This window comes from Pundamilia nyererei, unplaced genomic scaffold (assembly GCF_000239375.1).
Source record: "Pundamilia nyererei isolate P.nyererei 1_Seehausen unplaced genomic scaffold, PunNye1.0 scaffold00030, whole genome shotgun sequence".
NCBI lineage: Eukaryota > Metazoa > Chordata > Actinopteri > Cichliformes > Cichlidae > Pundamilia > Pundamilia nyererei.
Genome location: NW_005187431.1, coordinates 912,389 through 931,602, shown reverse-complemented (window position 1 = coordinate 931,602; position 19,214 = coordinate 912,389). Strand labels below are relative to the sequence as shown.

General features: G+C 39.9%; 1 protein-coding gene across 1 annotated transcript in view; it reads left to right on the top strand.

Moving 5' to 3' along the window:
• Positions 1-8,516: 8,516 nt before the first annotated feature.
• Positions 8,517-19,214, top strand: part of kcnh8 (potassium voltage-gated channel, subfamily H (eag-related), member 8) — a 53,958-nt gene continuing 43,260 nt past the window's right edge. Inside the window, exon 1 of the mRNA XM_005728913.1 lies at positions 8,517-8,592. Coding sequence (XP_005728970.1) covers positions 8,517-8,592 — 76 coding nt within the window. The remainder of the gene's footprint in view (positions 8,593-19,214) is intronic.

Here is a 19,214-nt window from a genome sequence, read left to right as displayed (position 1 = left end):
AATAATACTCGTTAGTCTTGTACTGCCACTTGGTGCTGTCTGAAAGAAGCAATTTTAGCTCCTCTCCCTTTAAGGTCATGCTTATTTTGAGCCAGCTTTCTTCTAATTGGCTGCCCCTTTTAAACGGGAGGTTTGATAGGTGGGGCTCCAATACTCACGGCCAGAGCTGTGTGACTGACATTTCCAAAATATTCACTCTCAGTGACGTCATGCAGACCTAGGATTACAAATACTGACTGAAGCAAGGCATTTAGAGCAGCCTGAAGGCTGAGCTTCTGGCTCATAGGGATTACTTGCGCATACAGTGACCTCAATTTTAGCTCAGATGTTCTGGGTCACATAGAAAGAAAAGCAGTCCTGTTGCTCTCTAAGCAGCCATCGTACCTGTGTATTACAGCGTCCTGTTGTTTTACTTCATCCAGGTTTATCACATGATTACATAACATAAACATTACGTGATTACATCTACATAAATGTAAATAGGTCCTTAATCATTTAGAGAAAAGTCTTCATTATCTTAGCATAGATGAAATCTCTTGTGCTTATCAAAGAAACAATAAATTGGGGGAGTTGCATGTCCAGAATACAATCCCACCCAAAAAGCTTTCTTCATGTGCTTGCTCTAAAGAGTTAAGGGGCCAAAAGGCTACAGACTTCATGCAGCGGGGTGTACTGCTCTTTTCACGAAACATCACATCTCTGAAAACATCAGAGAACTTTTTGCAAATAGGCCCTATGTGGAAAATTCGACAGCATATTTGAAAATTAATTAATTAATTAATTAATTATTTCCAACATCAATTAATTAGTGAAAGATTTAATAAATTAATTATTTTCTATTTTAATCCATTAATGACAGGCTTATTTATTTATTTTTCCAAATTTGATTAATTAATGACATATTTAATTATTTATTCATTTCCATTTTTAATTAGTTCATGCCGCATTCAATTCATTAATTCATTAATTAATTAATTCAAAGTTCACTGAATTAATAACATAATTAATTCATTATTTATTTCCAATTTTAATTAGTTCCTGACACATTTAATGAATTATTAAAAGATGTCACTCTTGGTTCTCTATATTTCTGGGCAGAATTTGATTTGGGGCCCCGCCCCCAGCTAAACTCATCACCAACAGCCTACTTCAGTGCCACCATTATTAACTATATGTTGTTCATGCTTGATCAGTATGCATCTAATAAACTATTATCATGTTTTTCTAGTGTGCTGGAAAGAAATAAAATAAACGAGCAGACAGTGCCCTTTTAAAACAAGTCAATTGTTTTTTTTTTAAATGCGCAAAAGGGCACAACAAGAGTTTATAATGACCTAAATTAAATTTTTCATTTTTACATGACGAATGCCACATGACAAATGTAAAAACAGACAATATTAAATAAATTAAACAGAAACCAACTAAATAGAGAGCTAGCACTAGATTATTAACTTTAATGCCTGTGGTTTCCATGCAGCATCACCTAAGCTCACTACAACTTGACTGAACCAAAAGCTCTTGTTTAGCTAATGTCACTGTTAGCCAGTCTTAATGATTAACTGCTTATATGTGATTATTCTCAGAAACATACGTTTATCTTCCTTTTTTTCCCTCTGATTCTTTTCTTTTCTTTTTAGCCCCAGGGGGATAAATACTTTTTTAAAACTTACTTGGACACCAATCTTCTTACAAATACTTACACTGTGCATGAGCATGATCCTGGCTCTGACAGTAAAAATGATTATAGCAGTAGCATGAACTTGTACTACTGATATGTCACATGCACAAGAAATACATTTAATCAAACTGCCTTTTGTGACGTTTCAAGCGCTCTTGGGGGCCCCCTGTTGGTGTGGGTTCCCCAGGCACATCTTGCTGACAGACAATTCCTTCAATTCCTATCTTTGTCTAAGGTTTTAAGATGTGGAACAAAAAAAGAAAAAGGTGCTGAGGAGGAGGGGTGGGGCTGCCTGATGTCAAAAGCCTAATATAAATATGGTGGGATTAAAGTAGGAGATTTGTACAAGATAAAAGTGATCTTGATAAAAAGAAGACTAGCTATGTTATTTAATTCTATGATATACTCCTAGGACACTTGTTTGCTTACAGCAGGATAATGGTCCTATACACAGCTCCAAACTATTACAAAATATACAAGAGCAGAAGCAGCTGGCTGTCTTTGTCCAGTGCAGTGGACAAAAAAGGAATATCAAACATAGTTAATGGATCTCAGTGTCACTGAACTATTGTGGAAACAAGCTGACCACATGGCCTGTAAGAAGTGTGAGTGAAAAGCATAACCATATTACCTCCATAAGCTTATATCTAGTGTCAAAGGTCATTCAGGCTCTGATGCTGCAAAATTTGATGAAAAGACAAAACGATTGTTTTACTTTGAAAAAAAAAAACGTTGCTTATATCTTTGCTTATTTACTATCAATGTTACAATTTATTTGATGAATCTGAGCATAAGCTCTCATGTCATTCTCCAAACTTATGAGCCGTTATGTATTTGGCAGCCGTAATTATCAGTCATAAATTAAGATAGCACTTAAAAAAATGACAGCTGGGATGGGCTGCATGACCCTAAATTGGATAAGCAGTTAATAAACTGAATGGAGGGAGAAAAAATATATGATCAGATGATAAAATTCAGCATATTGCTAAAAGTTCTATTTTTGAGCTGTTTGTTTTTGACTCTGTTACAAATGACCAGTGTCTAGTTTGGGCCCCTTAAATGTATCATCAGATGTTTGTGTGTTGCTATCTTACATGTCCTTGGAGTAAACAACTAGCTACACTTTGATTGACTGACAATCTTTATTGAATTTTTGTTCACATTAAAAGTTTGATGATATAATGTAGAATTACATGTATGTCAGGGACAATTCTCTGCACAACCAAATCTTTTTGTGTCTAAAATTCCTGTTTTGAATGCAGGGCTTTCTCTTGCAGTGGGTTTGGGCTGTGAGTTCCTGGTAATGTTACTTCATTCTTATTCAGCCACTGTCGTTATTATTTGCTCTAATATGAAACATCTTTACCAGAAAAAATCTCTCTGCAAACATATTAGATGGCCATACTATAATCTTATCTCTAACATTGTATCATAGCTTGGCTTTAAGGCGACTGTCTCTCCTCAGGTCTCTCCTGATCTGGGGCGTGCACAGGCTCCTCAGTCTGTTAATGTACCAGCCTGGGTATCAAACACTGCCTGAAAAACCATAGCCTTGTGTTAAGGTGGCTTTGTTAAATGTATACAAATCAGAAAGTCTCTGAAAAAAAGGTTTGAATTTAGGAGCCTCCAGGTTTCAGATTAGATTGTGAGCTCAGGATCAGATGCGAGATGCTGCCCTACTTACTTGCTTGATTGAAAAATTGATGGGTTTTGTTTTGTGGGAATAATGGAAACAAAGGACAAGAAAGAAAGGACAAAAGATAGGAAGTGTAAATACTGGTTAGAAGAGGGCAGGTGTGATGTGTCATGTGACATTTCTGTAATTGCCTGTATCATTAGATCCCGTGCAGTGTTGATTGTGAGTGAGGACACCAGTATTGATCTGTGGAAACGTGGCTTTGTACATATTTCATGTAAAATAGCCTGTTGCAAAGGTGTGTGTGTTTCCTTCATTAGGTGTGCCTGCACCGCGCATAGCAAAAAACGTGAAGTTGAAATGCTAGCATTGTGTTGCTTTAATGCCGCAAGGGAATCTTCAGCATAAATGCATGACTGTACATTATACAAGCACAAGGTCAGATCTGATTAGGGTCCAACTATTTATACCAAAATAACACAGAGAGACTCAGAGCTGGAGCTGAGATTACTGTAAAGCAGTACAAATGCATATAGGTGTAATGATCTTCATTACAGTTATTATTATTGTGCACTATTCAAACATTTTAAATTCACTTGTAATTGGTGCATATTAATGGGTTCGTGTACATTTTTAAACCAACATCCCCATCCAGCTGAGGGATTAATAAAACGTAACTTTGCCGCCCCCTAGCGGTGCTATCTGACTTAGGGAACGGTGGCTGGAAGAAATCTATCCATTGCACCAAATTTTGACAAGGGTTGTCTAATGTTTTCTGCGACACAAATACACATTGCCCCCCTACCTCCACGTGTCAGGATGTCCACAGACATTCTGAAATGCCATTTCAGGTGTAATGAATAATGTAAACAAAGCCTCAGTCTCAGTAATCAATAACAATGACCCAGTGTGCAGCACTCCGGCACTGACACGTCCAAATGAGAGCCATTTAAAACGTTACACCTGAGCTGAGAAAATATCTGCTGTAAGAGAGGTTTATTTATGTCACCTCATGCAGTAGATTAATAATAAAGTTAGGTGTAAAGTTGCCGTGTTTGCAAGCATTAAAAACAATTTGGACAGATGGGAGGTGGTGTGGAGGGAAAGACATTTTTTTTTCTCCCTTTGGGGTAAGGTAAATGTTATAAAAAAGCATGGTGATAGCTCTGCAAATAAACTATTTTTCTTTAATATCCCAAATATTTTTTCTCTAGTGCCTTAAGTGTTGTCACAGCTACAGTGATTGATTGATAATTACGCGGAAGCTTAATTGGCTCTAATCTTTGGAGGTTTAATAACATTTCTGGTGAGGTAACGCTGGAATCCACAGCGACTCACTTTGGCTCGACTGTCACTTTGCTATGAACTTAACTGTGAGGCGCACACACACATGCACGCAAGATGTGTATTTGGTGCAGTGATTAGGATTAAACGATGCATTAAGCATTTAATTACTCAGGTGGAGCATCGCAGTGTGTTGGCTGTCTGTTTTAATTTTATTAGCTGACACATTTATGGAAGAAGCTCTGTGTGCTTAACTACTTGGCTCTGGCTCACCTCGGGGACATGACTCACATATTTCTTTATGTGGATCCTGAATGCATTTGTTTGAATGCGTGTACAGTTCGTGAGCTTGTTTGAAGGCACAGAGGAGACATATGATTCACATTTTGATGGGTCTGGGAGCGCCTGATGACTACATGTTTTCCACATGACATAAACACTAAAACAGCTGCTTCACTTTTGGGAAAGAGCTGAGTAGGAGGCACTGTTTTTGACTTTTGCTGTTTAGGCCCATGCTGTAGCACTGTAGGTAATGGGACTGACCTAGAATGGAGTTTAGTTATGGCTTTTGTTGAACATGTGTGTATTTGTGGGTTCATGAACTTACAAGATAGGTTTCAAGATATTTCCTAGAGGTATCTTGTACTTGCAGCATGAACCTTGAAATTGAAAACTTGGATGTAGTCCTATTTCTTGATTTACGTACTGGAGAAAATAAGGATTTGCAAATTGGGATTTTATTACACGAGGCAGTTTCTTAAACATTCCTGCCCAACCTTTTAGTAGCAGGTGGTGTCTCTTACTGTTAGCCAATATCTCAGTAACTCTGCTCCTTAGGAGCACCTTGAGCTTATGCTGAAATAAATTGCTTTTTATACTGAATGTTTCCTGTTGAGGAAAGGTTTGCATTTTAGAAGATATTATCATGTGGAAAAGAAGCACATCATGAGAAAAATTACTATTTGAACAATATCCAAACAAGTGAAGCATTTGAAGATCTTTTATTTATTTATTTTCTTTTTTCTTGAGCTTCAGAAAGTATTTACAGGTGTCCTACTCCCATCCATCATCCATCCATCCTCTTCCACTTATCCTTATCAGGGTTTCCGCAGGACGAGGGAGGGGCGCAACAACAAGCAGTGTGGTGGTTTGTAAGGACAACCCCATTTCCATCAAGTTCCCCTGATCACTAGAGTCAAAACATCAGAGCACAGAGTGGTGATGAGAACCCGCACGAACCCAGAAACCACAAGTGCCCACAGCCAACAGAAAAGACCAAGCGCAGCAGCACAGAATGACTTCGTGTTATCATCTTTTAAACAGTATATAACAGTACATGGATTTAAGAAAAAAGGCAGATTTTAATTAGAAAAGTTATTAATGATGTGGAAAAAGTACAAATTTTACTACTTTAGAACCATAAAATTAGGAATTAGGCTTGCAGATTAAGTACCAATAAATAGAAACTTGTAGGGAAAGTGGAAACTGTCTAATTTAGTCCTCTTCCAGTTCTGGAGCTGTCTTACTTCTGAAGTGTGCCGTGTCATCAGGGTCTAAGAAGCTCTCTCAGGTCTTTAGAAAAAGGTGGAGGATGTTTATGAGTCTGGTAGTCTGTGGAAAAAAGAACATCAAATCATTCCACTGCAAGAAAATCATCTACAAGCGGCAGTGATTTCTAATGACTGCCAGTTTCTCTGTGACCTACCGCTCCAGAAAATTCAGCCTAAGAACAAAACTGTTTAATGCACAAAGAAATCTCCAGGATCTGTCGCTAATGTTGTTGTCAAAACCAAATCTGAGCTGCATGGGAGTCGTATCAGGAAAAAGCATTTGCTATCTATAAAGAACATTAGAGCAAAGGTACACGTTACTACTGAACATACCAATGTTTTTTTTTTTTTTTTGTGGAATAACACATCCTGGATCAGTGAATAAGAGATATCACTGTTTGGCCACAATAACAACAGACATATTTGCTGCAGACCAAAAACAGCTTTTCCAGAGAAGAGCCTCATATCAGCTGGGAAACATGACGGTGGAAATGTTTAGTTTGAGGCTTTCTTGTTGCCTCAGGAGCTGGGCAGTGTGCAGCTATTGATTCAACTATAAATTGTGTATCATATCAAAGAATTTGAAGCAGAATCAGAAGTGGGCCTCTCTACAACATAAGCACAGGAGGAAATTTACTAAAGAGTGCCTCAGAAAGACTAAAGAGTATAGTCTATGTTTGAATCCTATTAAAATAAATGTTAAATGGACTCGTACTTAATAGCAGGTGTTACTACAAGCCTTATTCCCCCCAATCACACACAGATAGATTCATACTAGTGCTTTTTTCCATGCCTAGGAAGCAAATGTCTGACTTCCTGTTGGTAGATGACTCACTATACCTCCTGACCACGGCCATGTTAAGCAGTCATATAAACATATAAATGAAAACCCCAAACATCTTGCAACAGAAGGATATTTTGTAATTTCTGCTGCCCTCTTGGTTATAGTCTCTCTTAGAAAAGAGATTTTTTATCTCAATGAAGCTTTTAGCTGATAAATGAGTGATACACTAAGGAGTGGTCCACTGTAGCCACAAAAAGGATGCTTGTCCAGATCCCTCAAAAACAAAAAAAAAGACAAACATTTTCATGGGATGTTGCTTTTGAAATATTCGACCGTACTGTTATGACATTGATAAAACTGAGTCTTGCTGTTACAGCTTCTTCAATGTCATTTTCATTGTACGTCTCACTAAACGGTTTAAGTGATTTTTTTAGACAAAGACATAGACTTCATTGACATTGGGGAAATTCACACATTACAGCAGCACAAGGGTCAACAAGACGAAGGGAATGAGAAATATATGAGAAAAAAATAGAAAAATAAGTACCTAAGAAAAAATAGTGGACAAATAATAAAAGCCTCAAAACTCTACCGGTATTTTCTACTATTTACAAATGGTTACTATATACAGTAAATACACTCTGATTATTTTTTTCATATATACATAAAGTGCAGTGTGAGTAATGTTATATACACATATCTATATAAGAAACTGTAACTAGTTAAGGAGCATTTATGTGCTGCACATTTACAGGCTTTATGGAGATCTGTATCTTAGCATCCACAGGATGGCGATGTAGCACAGCGGATCCGAGCTGCGCAGCGATGTTGTGCAGCTCATGGCAGACTTCAGCCCATCTTTCCGTGCCTTCCATGCAGGCCGTACCTTGATCCTACCACCAGATGTCGCTAAAAACAGTGCGGACACGCTTCCAACACAACGACGTGAATGAGTCGTGCACCTACTTAAGTGACTTATTTGCAGTCTGCACAACTGATGTAGTTTATTGGCTTTATTTTAACACCGCGGCGTCCTTAAGCAGAGCACACTGAGCAACGGCATAAGAGAAATTCACGACTCACTTGAGTGACGCGCTAAGTGGGAGGAAACTAATTAAAAAGCTGTAAATCAAAATTTCAATAAAAGTTCAGGAGTCAGCTGTTTTTCTCTGTTGTGATGTCACCGTGTCTCCACGCCGAGAAACTGTCAGATTTGCGGCTTTAATCACAGCTGTTAAGAATGCTCGTCTCTCACCGCTGCACGCTGTGGATAGATGATCGTTGGCTCCAACCGACATAATAATGGAATCGCTGACAGGGAGTGTCACCCTGTCCCTCGCTGTTACCTGAGCAGCACCTGTGGTCTCCCTCTTCTCCTGTCCTTAACACACGCAACAGACGCACGGGTGAGCGCATCACGTGCGCTCCCCACCAACTAGGGGCTTTTGCGTTGTGCTGAGTTGACTGGATAGCTGCTCGGTCATATAGCCATCAGCACCTTCGATGGGAGCACCTCAAGCGTTTGGACGACTTGCACCATCTCTTCAGTAACTTTGATGGGGAATTCGACATTAGGCAGGGAAAATGCCTGTGATGAAGGGATTACTAGCGCCGCAGAACACGTTTCTGGACACTATAGCCACTCGGTTTGATGGCACTCGTAAGTTTGCTTTTTAATCTCCATATATTTTAAATCATTGACTCATTTAAGGATGTGTAATAGTTTGCGATTTAAGTTCCTTTCCCCCCTCTTCTTTATTTTTGGCCGGCTGGGATTCTCCAGAGAATAAGCTTGCAGGCTGATCCAAAACGCCCAACACCTGTAATAGAGAGAATAGGGAGTTGTCAGCGCCTTTCAGTATGATTGCATGCTTGCTGTCCTCCATACAGATAGCGACATTAGATCACCAGGTATTTCACATTTCTTTCTATTTCTTTTTTCCTTGTCCAAAGAGAGACTTCACTAAAGTTCAAGGTAATCCAAAATTGTTTCCAGTATCAAAAGCAGACAGCGCTGAGGCTTTCAGCACCACAGACAGCGACAAAGGTCCACTCCCAGCTTACAGTACAGCTTCTCGCCAGGCATTTGGGCAGCATGCACACAACTTGCAACCAGTGTTAATATTTGTGTTTTTGAATGAAAAAAAACACACAGCCCAACTTTCTGTGGCTTTCCACTCTTTTATCTTTACAGTGAAGTTAACCTTTATTATCTGGCTAAGTCCTGCAGACGCCGACTGCAGTCGTTCCTCCCGCCGGTCTGAAAGCAGCGGTCACATTTATCAAACTTAATTGGTCGACGGCGACATTACAGCAAGTCCTTCCCCAGGCGAAGCCCACACAGACGTTTCTTCAACTTTACTCTGAACTCTCTCTCAATAATAACCACGAGGATTCCTAAACACCAAGCACCGTATTTCATAACTATCTCGTGTTTCTCTTTGAGAATTCTTTTTTATTTTATTTTTTTCCAGGAATCATCAGCTGCTCAAATAGAATCAATGCACTGCTCTGCTCTCATTTTCCATTCAGCTTTGTTTCAGCTCTGTTGCTGTTTGTTTTGGGCAACTGCTCATGTCCTTAGGCGTGGATTATTATGGACTTTGTGGCTGAATTTTCCCGTCTTTGCTCTTTAATCCAAATCGTTATATCGTAAAGTAAACAGGAATGAACAAAGGCAATGCTGTATATTGACCATTTTCTTTAAAAACACACACACAAACAGTAGCTTTTTGTGTGATTGGTGATTCAAATTTAAATTTACTAGAAATTGTCATGACAACCTGTCAAAAACTCACTTCTGTCTGTTCTCTCTGTGCCAGTACTTGCCACATTTTATTACATCATAGTGCTTCCTACATTTAGGGCTGATTCAAGCTCCAGTTTAATATATTAGCTCATTGGTATGTGTGCTCCCTGGGATGTCCTACCTTTCCTGTAGCTTGTTCACTTGGAGAATAGCAATAATAACCAGAAACATTTATCATTATTTCTGTCCAGATATCTGCTGGTTGACGACCAGTAAAGGCACACGATGACAATAACTATTAAGCTGCCTTGGTAGGAGGGCTGTCCTAACAAAGGGGAATTGGGGTTGTACTGTACCTGTAGCACAAGCAGTTTGTCAAGCTCCCGAGAATGAACTGCTGTCCTTGAGTTGGTGAAGTAAAGGAAATTAATGTTGGATTTCAACTGCAAGACGGGGCAGACTGGAGGTAGCAGAGCCTGACGGGACAAATTAGCTATGATGGCCTGGCCAAGAGCAAATATAAGGGAAGAGGTAGTTTTGCTGCTATGCGATCTCCTATCACATCAACCAAATCCAAGAGCAGGTCAGACCTTTAAACGGTGATAAATGGCTGAAAGCAATAGTGGAAAACTCTTTAAGTTGATCTGATTTGTTCTTGGAGAAATATTTTTACATTTAGTGGTGGTCATTTAAATCAATTTAACTTTTTTCCTGGACAGTAACATTAACTTCTATATTCCAACCAACTGTTATCTGAATTAACTGAGTTTGCCCTTTCACAACCAGAGTCTAACTGAAAACACTCAGAATTAATTCTATTAACAGCTTTGAGAAAACAGATAATGCCTGTTCAGATGAGCTGTTCAAACGGGGATATGAAATGTTAAATTCAGATTACTCTAAATGCTTCATTCCAGACAATGTTTTCCTCTCTTAGCCTGTATGATGTCACTGAGAGGAGTGACATAAAATACTATCACAGGGGCAAAGCTTTGGCTGTGAAGAAGCCCCACCCACCTGCCGTTGAACTCTTCTGTTTGCAAGAGGCAGCCAGTCAGAAAAAGTTTGGCTTAAATTGTAAAGGCAGGGAAAACAAAGACAGAGTATAAGATAAATAAGGATTATTATGAACCATGAATCATGCAAAGCTACTCTTGTGTGTTCCAGGAATAAAAATGTGCAGGTAGAAATGAGCATAATGTGTTTGCTGAAAGTATTTAAAGCATTTTATTACATTTGGTTGAAATTGGTTCACTTCTTACTATGGTAACTCACATTATTACCTTCTCTGCAGCAGGTTATGCTCTAGGTTAGAGATCAACAGGTATGAAGTCACTGTCTAGTGATCCTGTAGCTTGGGAGGTATGGTACAGGTCAGGTCATGTACTGATTAGTAGGTTGGCGGTTTGACAACTGACTGCTCCAGCCCGCATGCCAAATATCCTTCAGCAAGATACTAACCCCAAGTTTCTCTCTGATGTTTCCATCAGAGTGTGAATGTAAGATACAATCCACTTCAGCATTATAAAAGCTGCTTGTGTTAATGGGTGAAGGAGGCATGGTGTATAAAGCCCTTTGAGTGCTCAGATAGAGTAGAAAGGTGCTATATAAGAACCAGTCCATTTACCAGTTCTTTGTAAATAGCGTCATCCCTTCCTGGAAGATCGCTTGAAACTCTGTGCACGGACAGCAGGATGGTCTAGATTTTTTAATAGCATCTAAAGTCTTTGTGTTTCTTAGATGAGCATCAGTAATTAAAACACATTCTTAGACACAACTTTATTCCATGTTTTTTTTTCTTGTTGGCTACAATCTTCCAAAGTTTTCGTTTTTATGAGCATTAATAAATGATCCTAACAATAATAAATGATACTAACAAGTCTGTTAACTTACACAGTCAGCATTTTTCTTGGCTTTCTTTTCTGGCTTCAGATAGGCTAAACTTTATTAGTAGCTCTTCTGCAGTCTTGCTGACCAAATCATTCACAGCGCTCACACATTCATACACTTTTAATACAGTGCTTTCTCTCTCACACTCACACACACTCGCAGCTTTGTCTGCATGTGTTGCTTTCAGTCTGCACTGTTTTTTTTTAACATGTTTATATTTTTATAACGGTTTTATTTTTATTTGTAAAAATCAGCCTATGTGCTGCCAGTACACTTCTCCGTGTTTGTGATTGGCCAGATGTTGCCACTCCTTTCAGATGAACATGCTGGGGAAACCCTGGGTTACGTTAGCAAGTTGATCACCAGTTAGACTAAATGTATCCAGATAATGGAAAGATATCCCTCGATATGATGACGTCTCTTTTTAGTACAGTGCTCATCACTGTTATTTTTGGTCTGTTTGCCCGTGCTGTGATTAAAATAACAGAATATGGCTGTGGCTTATGCTGAGATACCTTCTGTCATCACTACAACCTTACACCATCCAGGTGACTAATCTTACCACCTGTCCAGCACTGGTAGTTAATTATTGTGGGGAGTGGAGTATAGATTTAGTAATAATTTAAAAAGACAAATCTCCAAACTCAATGTGAGAAATTCTAATCATTCAACATCCAAAACTTATTTTTCATTTGGCATAAGATTAATTTTTATTATTTTACTTATCTTAACTACATTTATCTAAACAGCAGTCACTTAATATATCAATGCTAATGGTAAGGCGGCCTCATCATCAAACACACAATACTTGCTGCCTTGGCTCTGCGATCTAATGCTGGCCCTCCTTTCGTAAGGAGACCATATTGGGGTGTCCTGCTTCCAAGTTAAGCAGAAGGTCTGGTTGCCTCACAGAGTGTCGCCTTCTTCCCGTGCAGCACTGTTCTTCCAGATTGCTATTTCCTAGCTCTCAGCACAGACTAGTTCCACCTCCACTAGGCACGTAATTACTGTCACGAGCGCTGGTGCCAAGACTTGAAACAGCTGTGTGTTGAGTTGGAACACAACGCCAGTCGTAATGTTTAAGCGTGCATGTGAATGAAAACGAGAGAGAAGGAGAGAGAAGGAGAGAGAGCATGTGTTTAAAAGGAAACAAAGGGAGACCGGAGATCAAGAAGAAGCAGGAGAGTATGCTACATTTTCTGCATTTGGCTGCTTTGTGTCACCGAACTGCCCATGGTGTAGTTCCTGCTCAACTGCCTTTGAACGTGAGGGAAGTAAAACAGAAGTTTCCTCCCTGCTGATTAACGTTCCTTAACGCAGCACACCTAATTACGTGCTTAAGAAGTGGCTGAGGGATCCATATTGTGATTACTACTCGCTGCAAGGTGAATGTTAAAAGAGCCTACTGGAGTTTCTTACACAATAAAGGAAGCTGCCTCCAGTGAGCTGAGTTTATACTGTTGGTGTCTCTACGGCTTTGTCTCAACAGCAACCCCGTGACCTGCAAGAAGACAGAGGAAGCTAATTACCGAGTATAAAAGACCACAGACCGCACACTGACGCACATACAGTACGTTTGAGGAAGGTTTATTAAAGCGAGGAAAGCCTGGACTGTGTGCTGGCATTAACCAAGATTGTATATGTCATATAGTAACAGAAACAAGAGCGAGACTTTAACTTCTCTTAACAGATGCTTATTAATAGATGCAAACTTGTGGAAAAGCCAGCTCCGATATTGTCCTCGGTCAGAGAACGTCTGTGAAAGAAATAATGAGCGCAGTTATGAGACTGTGAGGGAGTAATCAATCATCATTGACTGTTGTGCTGCAGGGTGCAGAGGGGCCCTCACTTATTTGGCAGTGGATTGCCACTACTGTTCCAATTTTCTCCAAAGCCCACTTAATATTGAGACTCTTACATTTCAGGGCAAACAAAACAAAAAGTAATGGTGCTGTGCTGCACGCTCGGGAGCTCTAAAAAATCCATCATGTTAAAGAGACAGCTGCCTGTTCACACATCCACCAGAAACAAAGCTTTCATTTCAAGTCTTGTTTGTGACCATGCGATGCATCTGTAACTAGGTCTGTTATTCACTTTCTTAGCTTAATTCTAGCAGAAAACAGCTAAAGTAAAGATTATTGTGTTTACCCACACAGGGTTTGGTGTGCACACTTAAACGCAGGATCCATTAGTTATATTCTAAAATATCCTCTCTCTGATCTGAAGGTGGAATAAGGCCATTCAGACCAAGGTGGAGTTTCTAAACTTCCTGGGCATGTCTAGTGTTTTGGGGAGGTGGGGAAACATCGTTACAGCACAGTATCTCGATATTTTGCGTAGCAATATTGTATCAATACAGGTAAACCAAATAAATTAACGCCATCCTGAGATAACGTTAGTTGAGCAAACTTATAAAATCCATCCAACAGCCGACACACACACACATACACACACACACACACAAAGCAAACTGATGGCTCAGTCACATAAGTAAAAATAGGAATTGCAACTTGTGCTGGCTAAGTGTTTGCCCAGAGTGCTGCAACTACTTATGAAGGTAAAGCACTTGCACCCCTCTGCAAACAGTCACTGTCTGACTGCAATCACTCTCAGAGAGATTGTCATCTGATTTATGAATGTAGACATACCAACATGTTGCCATCAGTCTGAGTGAGTCTTTGTCAATGAGCACAACTTGAGGGGACTCGGCTCTAACGTCTGATCTAACGTCACAGAAAAGTGGGAAAACCTTTTGTTATTGGATAAAAGAGATACTGATAAAGTTTGACTTTGAGGACATAATTAGCTTTTTAAAAAATGTGATGGATTGCAATATATGTTATTGCAACAGTCAGCATATTGCAAAATATTAAAAGTTGCGACAATATTGCATCGTGAGTGAACTATTGTGATAATATGGTTTCTAGCACGGGACCTAATTTTGGATTACTCCCAGTAAAGCCTCTTCTGTCCCCTTCCAGCTGTGCCTTTGCAGTGCGTCAAAACACAAATCCTTCCACTTAATTTTTATTTAAAGGAAGTGGACAAATTCACAGGGACTAGAGTGCATGATGACTGATAATTGTGTTGGTGTGACACCGTGTCCCATGCCATAGTTCAGGTCATTTCTGCGGAACATTCTTCATCAGGTGCCTGAGCATGTTGCCATAGAAATCTGCATTGATGGTTTGAATTTTTGGTGACTTATCCAGTAAATGATAAAAAACCCATACTCAACAAATCCCTAGCACGGTCGTGACCAGAGACCCAGCTCATCACAAGCAACGATCCTCCAAACAAAAGTTATGCAAGTTTAAAACAGAAGTATTTTGATGACTTTGCATGTCTGTGTTGAAATCACAGAAGAGAGCCGCTGTGTTAGAAGCAGTTCAGAGGTGCACAAGTGCCTGATTTTGAAAGGCAGATTGACAAGATTTTAAAAGAGATGCAGGTTTTGTATCAGCTGCTAGACAACCTGGTTAACCTGTATTATCCCAAACAAGCTGTTTCCTACAACACAGCCAGCTGCATGCTAAAAGCAATGAGATAGAGTGCATCTATCTCCATACTCACTGTAAACCAACTGTGAAAAATCTAAATCTCAGTGTCACATTAATAGCAGCCCAGCACTATCCACTGGCTTTAATAAGGCTTTGATAAAGTATTCAGTTAAAAAGACACAGCCACCCTCATCAGTACAGACTTAGCTGGGAAATGCTGTCCTCGCTGTAAGGTCACTGGACTTGATTATTACCGTGAGCTTAAAGGAGCGTGAGCCTCTCGTCTGTTCCACCAAACTTCTGGGACTTCTGAGAGCCTCCCCATCACCGTGGACGTTCTGCCTTGTTAAACCTCCTAATTAGCGAGATTCCTCTCCTAATCACCATCCCTAATGGACTGTCCAGAACGATCGACAAACTGGGTTTCACTAGAGGAAGCCTGGGCCAAGTCGGCCATTTTTAGACTCAATTAACTGCGTGAGATTTTGTGAGACGGGGAGGAAAGTTTTTCTTTGTTTTGGGTTTTTTATGCATTTGGAAGAAGAGGGGGAAATAGACAATGGAGTGTGAAAAAGACACTGACTGAGACAGACATGGAAGGAACAGCAGGTGTGCGACCTGCAAATTACAGGAATGTAATGCACAGTGTAATGTTTCATTTGGTGAGAGCTCTGGGGATTGTATGATAAAGGGGCACAGAGGTGATTAAGGCTGTGGATTTGTGTAATGATTTTCCTCCTTCAGTTACAGGGTGTGAGAGGATTACCACTGTTAGAATGGGTGCGAGAGTATGTGCATGCATATACTGTATGAATATGTACAGAATGCTCCCACTAATAACCGAGACACAGTTTGTTGATACAGCACAGAAACTTAATCTCATTATCCCATACAATGACTGACTCGACTTTTAAGACAAACTGTACATGTGTAACCTTGGTTGCCATGGTGTGTGTCAGTGGTTACTGTGGCAACTGTAGAGTGACTTTCTTTTTGGTTATGTAACTGCTGCTCTAGCAGCATTTTCAGAGGCCCACATGAATTTCGTCAAAAAGGTGGTGAGGTCTTTTCCATCCATCTCCCCACTTCCTGACCAATTTTTACCACACTCCATCTCCATCTTTCATCATTCCGCCTCTCACAGCTCCATCTCACTTACTTTCAACTTTCCAAATCACCCCCTCACCTTGTGCCCCTCTAACACCCTCATCTGTCTGCCACAGTGTATTTCTCAACCTCCCCTTCTAGTCCCCTTATCTGTCCACATCCCCCTTCTCTCTCATTCTCTCATCATATTTGCCATCCATCTTTTCTTCTCCCTGCTGTGCAGTGCTGTCCGATTCTACTTCCCTACTTTCTCTCTTCCCTCTCTCTTCCCTCTCGCTGACTCTCCACTGCTTCCTCATGCTCTGTTCCCCATCATAGGAATTGTTGTCGTGACTTAAATAGCTCTGGGGTTGCTTGCAGTGACGGCACAAGGCTGACAACGAGCTGCTCCCGGTGTGTGTGTATGTTTAAAATCCCCAAAACTGGGACAAAACAGTGTGCGGACAAGGTAGCAAAAACACACACTCACCTCTTCTCAAATATACCATCTGTTTAAGGCAGGGGTGCGCAATTCATTTTCCCAAGGGGCTACACGAGAAACTGGGACTGTTGTGGAGGATTGCACCAACAAACTGAACTGATGGTAAGGGCTAATACTGCAATTAGGCAATGAAACACTGGAACAGTCAACATTTTTTCACTATTTTATCAGCATTCACATTTTTCCAGCTAGCCACAGCCTATCCAAGCATGCAGTCACCTCCACAAAGAAATCACTCCCTGTCATAGACCTTTTCACTGAGGGCATTGCTGCCAGTTCCGCCGTAATCTCAAAAGTTTTAGTTAGTCCACAAACAAAGATGTGCATTACAGATATCACAGCTCTCATCCAGAGCCGGGTGTAAAAAGTCAAACTGGATCAGTTTATTTTTCAAATGGAGCTCCAGATTTCCCTCAGTGTTCCCAATCTGTCTTGTTAGGTTTCACCAACAGAGGCGTGCATTCCACCAAACAGTCTTTGATCCCCATCAGAGAGTGGCTTAATGTCACAAAGCTGCTCCATCCCTGGTTGAGCAAAGCGTGGTCAAAAGCTTCTTATACTTTTCACCTTTGAAAGCTAATTTCCCATTGTCTACACACCTTTGGTCAGGTACAACCAAAGGACTGAAACAGATCTGTGAGCTGTATAATGCCAGGGGCTGGTTTAAGAATTGGTGGTGAAAGACTTCACTTTCAGCTTTGCCACATCTGACCCATCAAAAAATACATTGATCAACTGTAGTAAACCCAACCTGTTTTCTCTTTGCTTATACCAATGCTTTCACAGTCCTGAGGTCATCTGTTGTTTAACTTTTGGATTCCTGTGACCATTATTATTAAAGTCCTGCTGAACTTTGGTTTTGTGATATTTTAAAATTCAGACTCATTTTTGTTCTTGTGTTGTTTTGTGACATATTGAACTTCGGTTGCTGTTTTGATTTTATTTTTCTGCTTCCCCAGCGTTTCCATGTTGCGTTCCTTCGATCTCATTTATGTGTTTGTGTCCTTCACCCCGACTGTTTAGTGTCCAAATGTCGTCTGTCTTTTAATATTTCCCTGTTTTACTTTGTAGAATAATTTGTGGTGTCTGTGGTGTCTCCTTCTACTTTTCCTTTGTGCTAACTATTTTCACCTACTGTTGATGTCTTCATTTAGTCTTCCAAGTAAACATAGCCCTCTGGTTCTTCATTTCCCTGTCAGATTGTCTGCTATTTATTTTGGACTTTCCTTTCTCTGTTTTTTTTTACTTTGTCTGCCTTTGTGTTCTGGATTTGGGTCTCGTCTCCACCACAAATCTTGACAAAATCGACCAACATGATCATTTGACATGGAGCTCCTATAGTGTAAAGCCATGTTTTAAAGCCCCACAGTGTTAAGAATTTAAGTTTCCTTATCCGCTGCTGGTTTATGTTCTCTTTGTTTAAGTTTGTTTATGTTTAAGCCCATAAAACAACTCCGTGTACATGAGACATGCTAGTGCCTCTGTGAGGCTATGCATATTGAATGAAAATGCAAACATGATTGCTGAGATATTTAATATGGACCAGAGTTCAACCAATCCAGTGACCAACCAGAATTTCTATTCCAAGAGCCACACTCCTATGTTCACTAAAACCTGTTTATTAAGGTGAGGAAAACAGTTGTTATTTGCATAATTACGAAGAGCACTTTTCCGTAAAATTTATACCACTGGTTATTTTGTGTGTTTGTCTAAATTCTGTATGTGAGTAAATAGCAAACCAGTTGAAAACAGTCTTTTTAGTATTTTGGTTTTACTATTTACACTAGAAAGTTTAATTGATCACAAATCATTTGCAAATCTTTTGCTCACCACCTTCACTTAACTTTAATTACATAAGTAGTCTCTGTAACCACAGTGCTTCTTCTTGCACTTTTTGTTCTTTTCCTGACCTCTTTCCTCTTCTGCCTTCCTGCTCTATCTTTCTTTGTCACTGCCTTTTCTCCTCCCTCTATCCTCTGTGTACCTGTGGGGTTTCACCAGCAGCTGTCATGCAGCAATGTGAGCATGAGGCAAAATGATCTATTGGCTTCCACACTGGAGCAATTAGCCAAAAGAAAATTTAAATGGAGAACACAGAACAACTTGAGGTTATGAAGAGGGTACGACAGAAGGTAAAAGATGCAGAGAAGAAGTAAGAAGGAAAGATGATTGAATTTTAGTTTAGCAGAGATTCAGGGTGCAGAGGAAAGATAAAGTAAACTTAGATAGTTTGTACTTTTTTAGAGGCAGTAAAGAAGGTGGACGTGTGCAAAAATGCAGGGAATAAGCAGATTGGGGTAAGAGGAAGGTGTGATGGAATTCCAAGGCTGGAGAGGAGATGAAGAGTAATTAGGTAGAGAGAGCCAAAAATGGTAGGAGGGACATCATGAAGAGTTGGAGGGCAGAGGAAGGAGAGAGCAAAGGTTGATAGTGGAGTAAAGTTGGAGTGATTGAGAAAGTGGAGGAGCAAGAAAAGGAAGTAAAAGTCTGAAATTTAGGAGGGTAAGAAAAGTATAAAGAAATTTAGTTGAAAAAACAGATTTATTTCATTATTT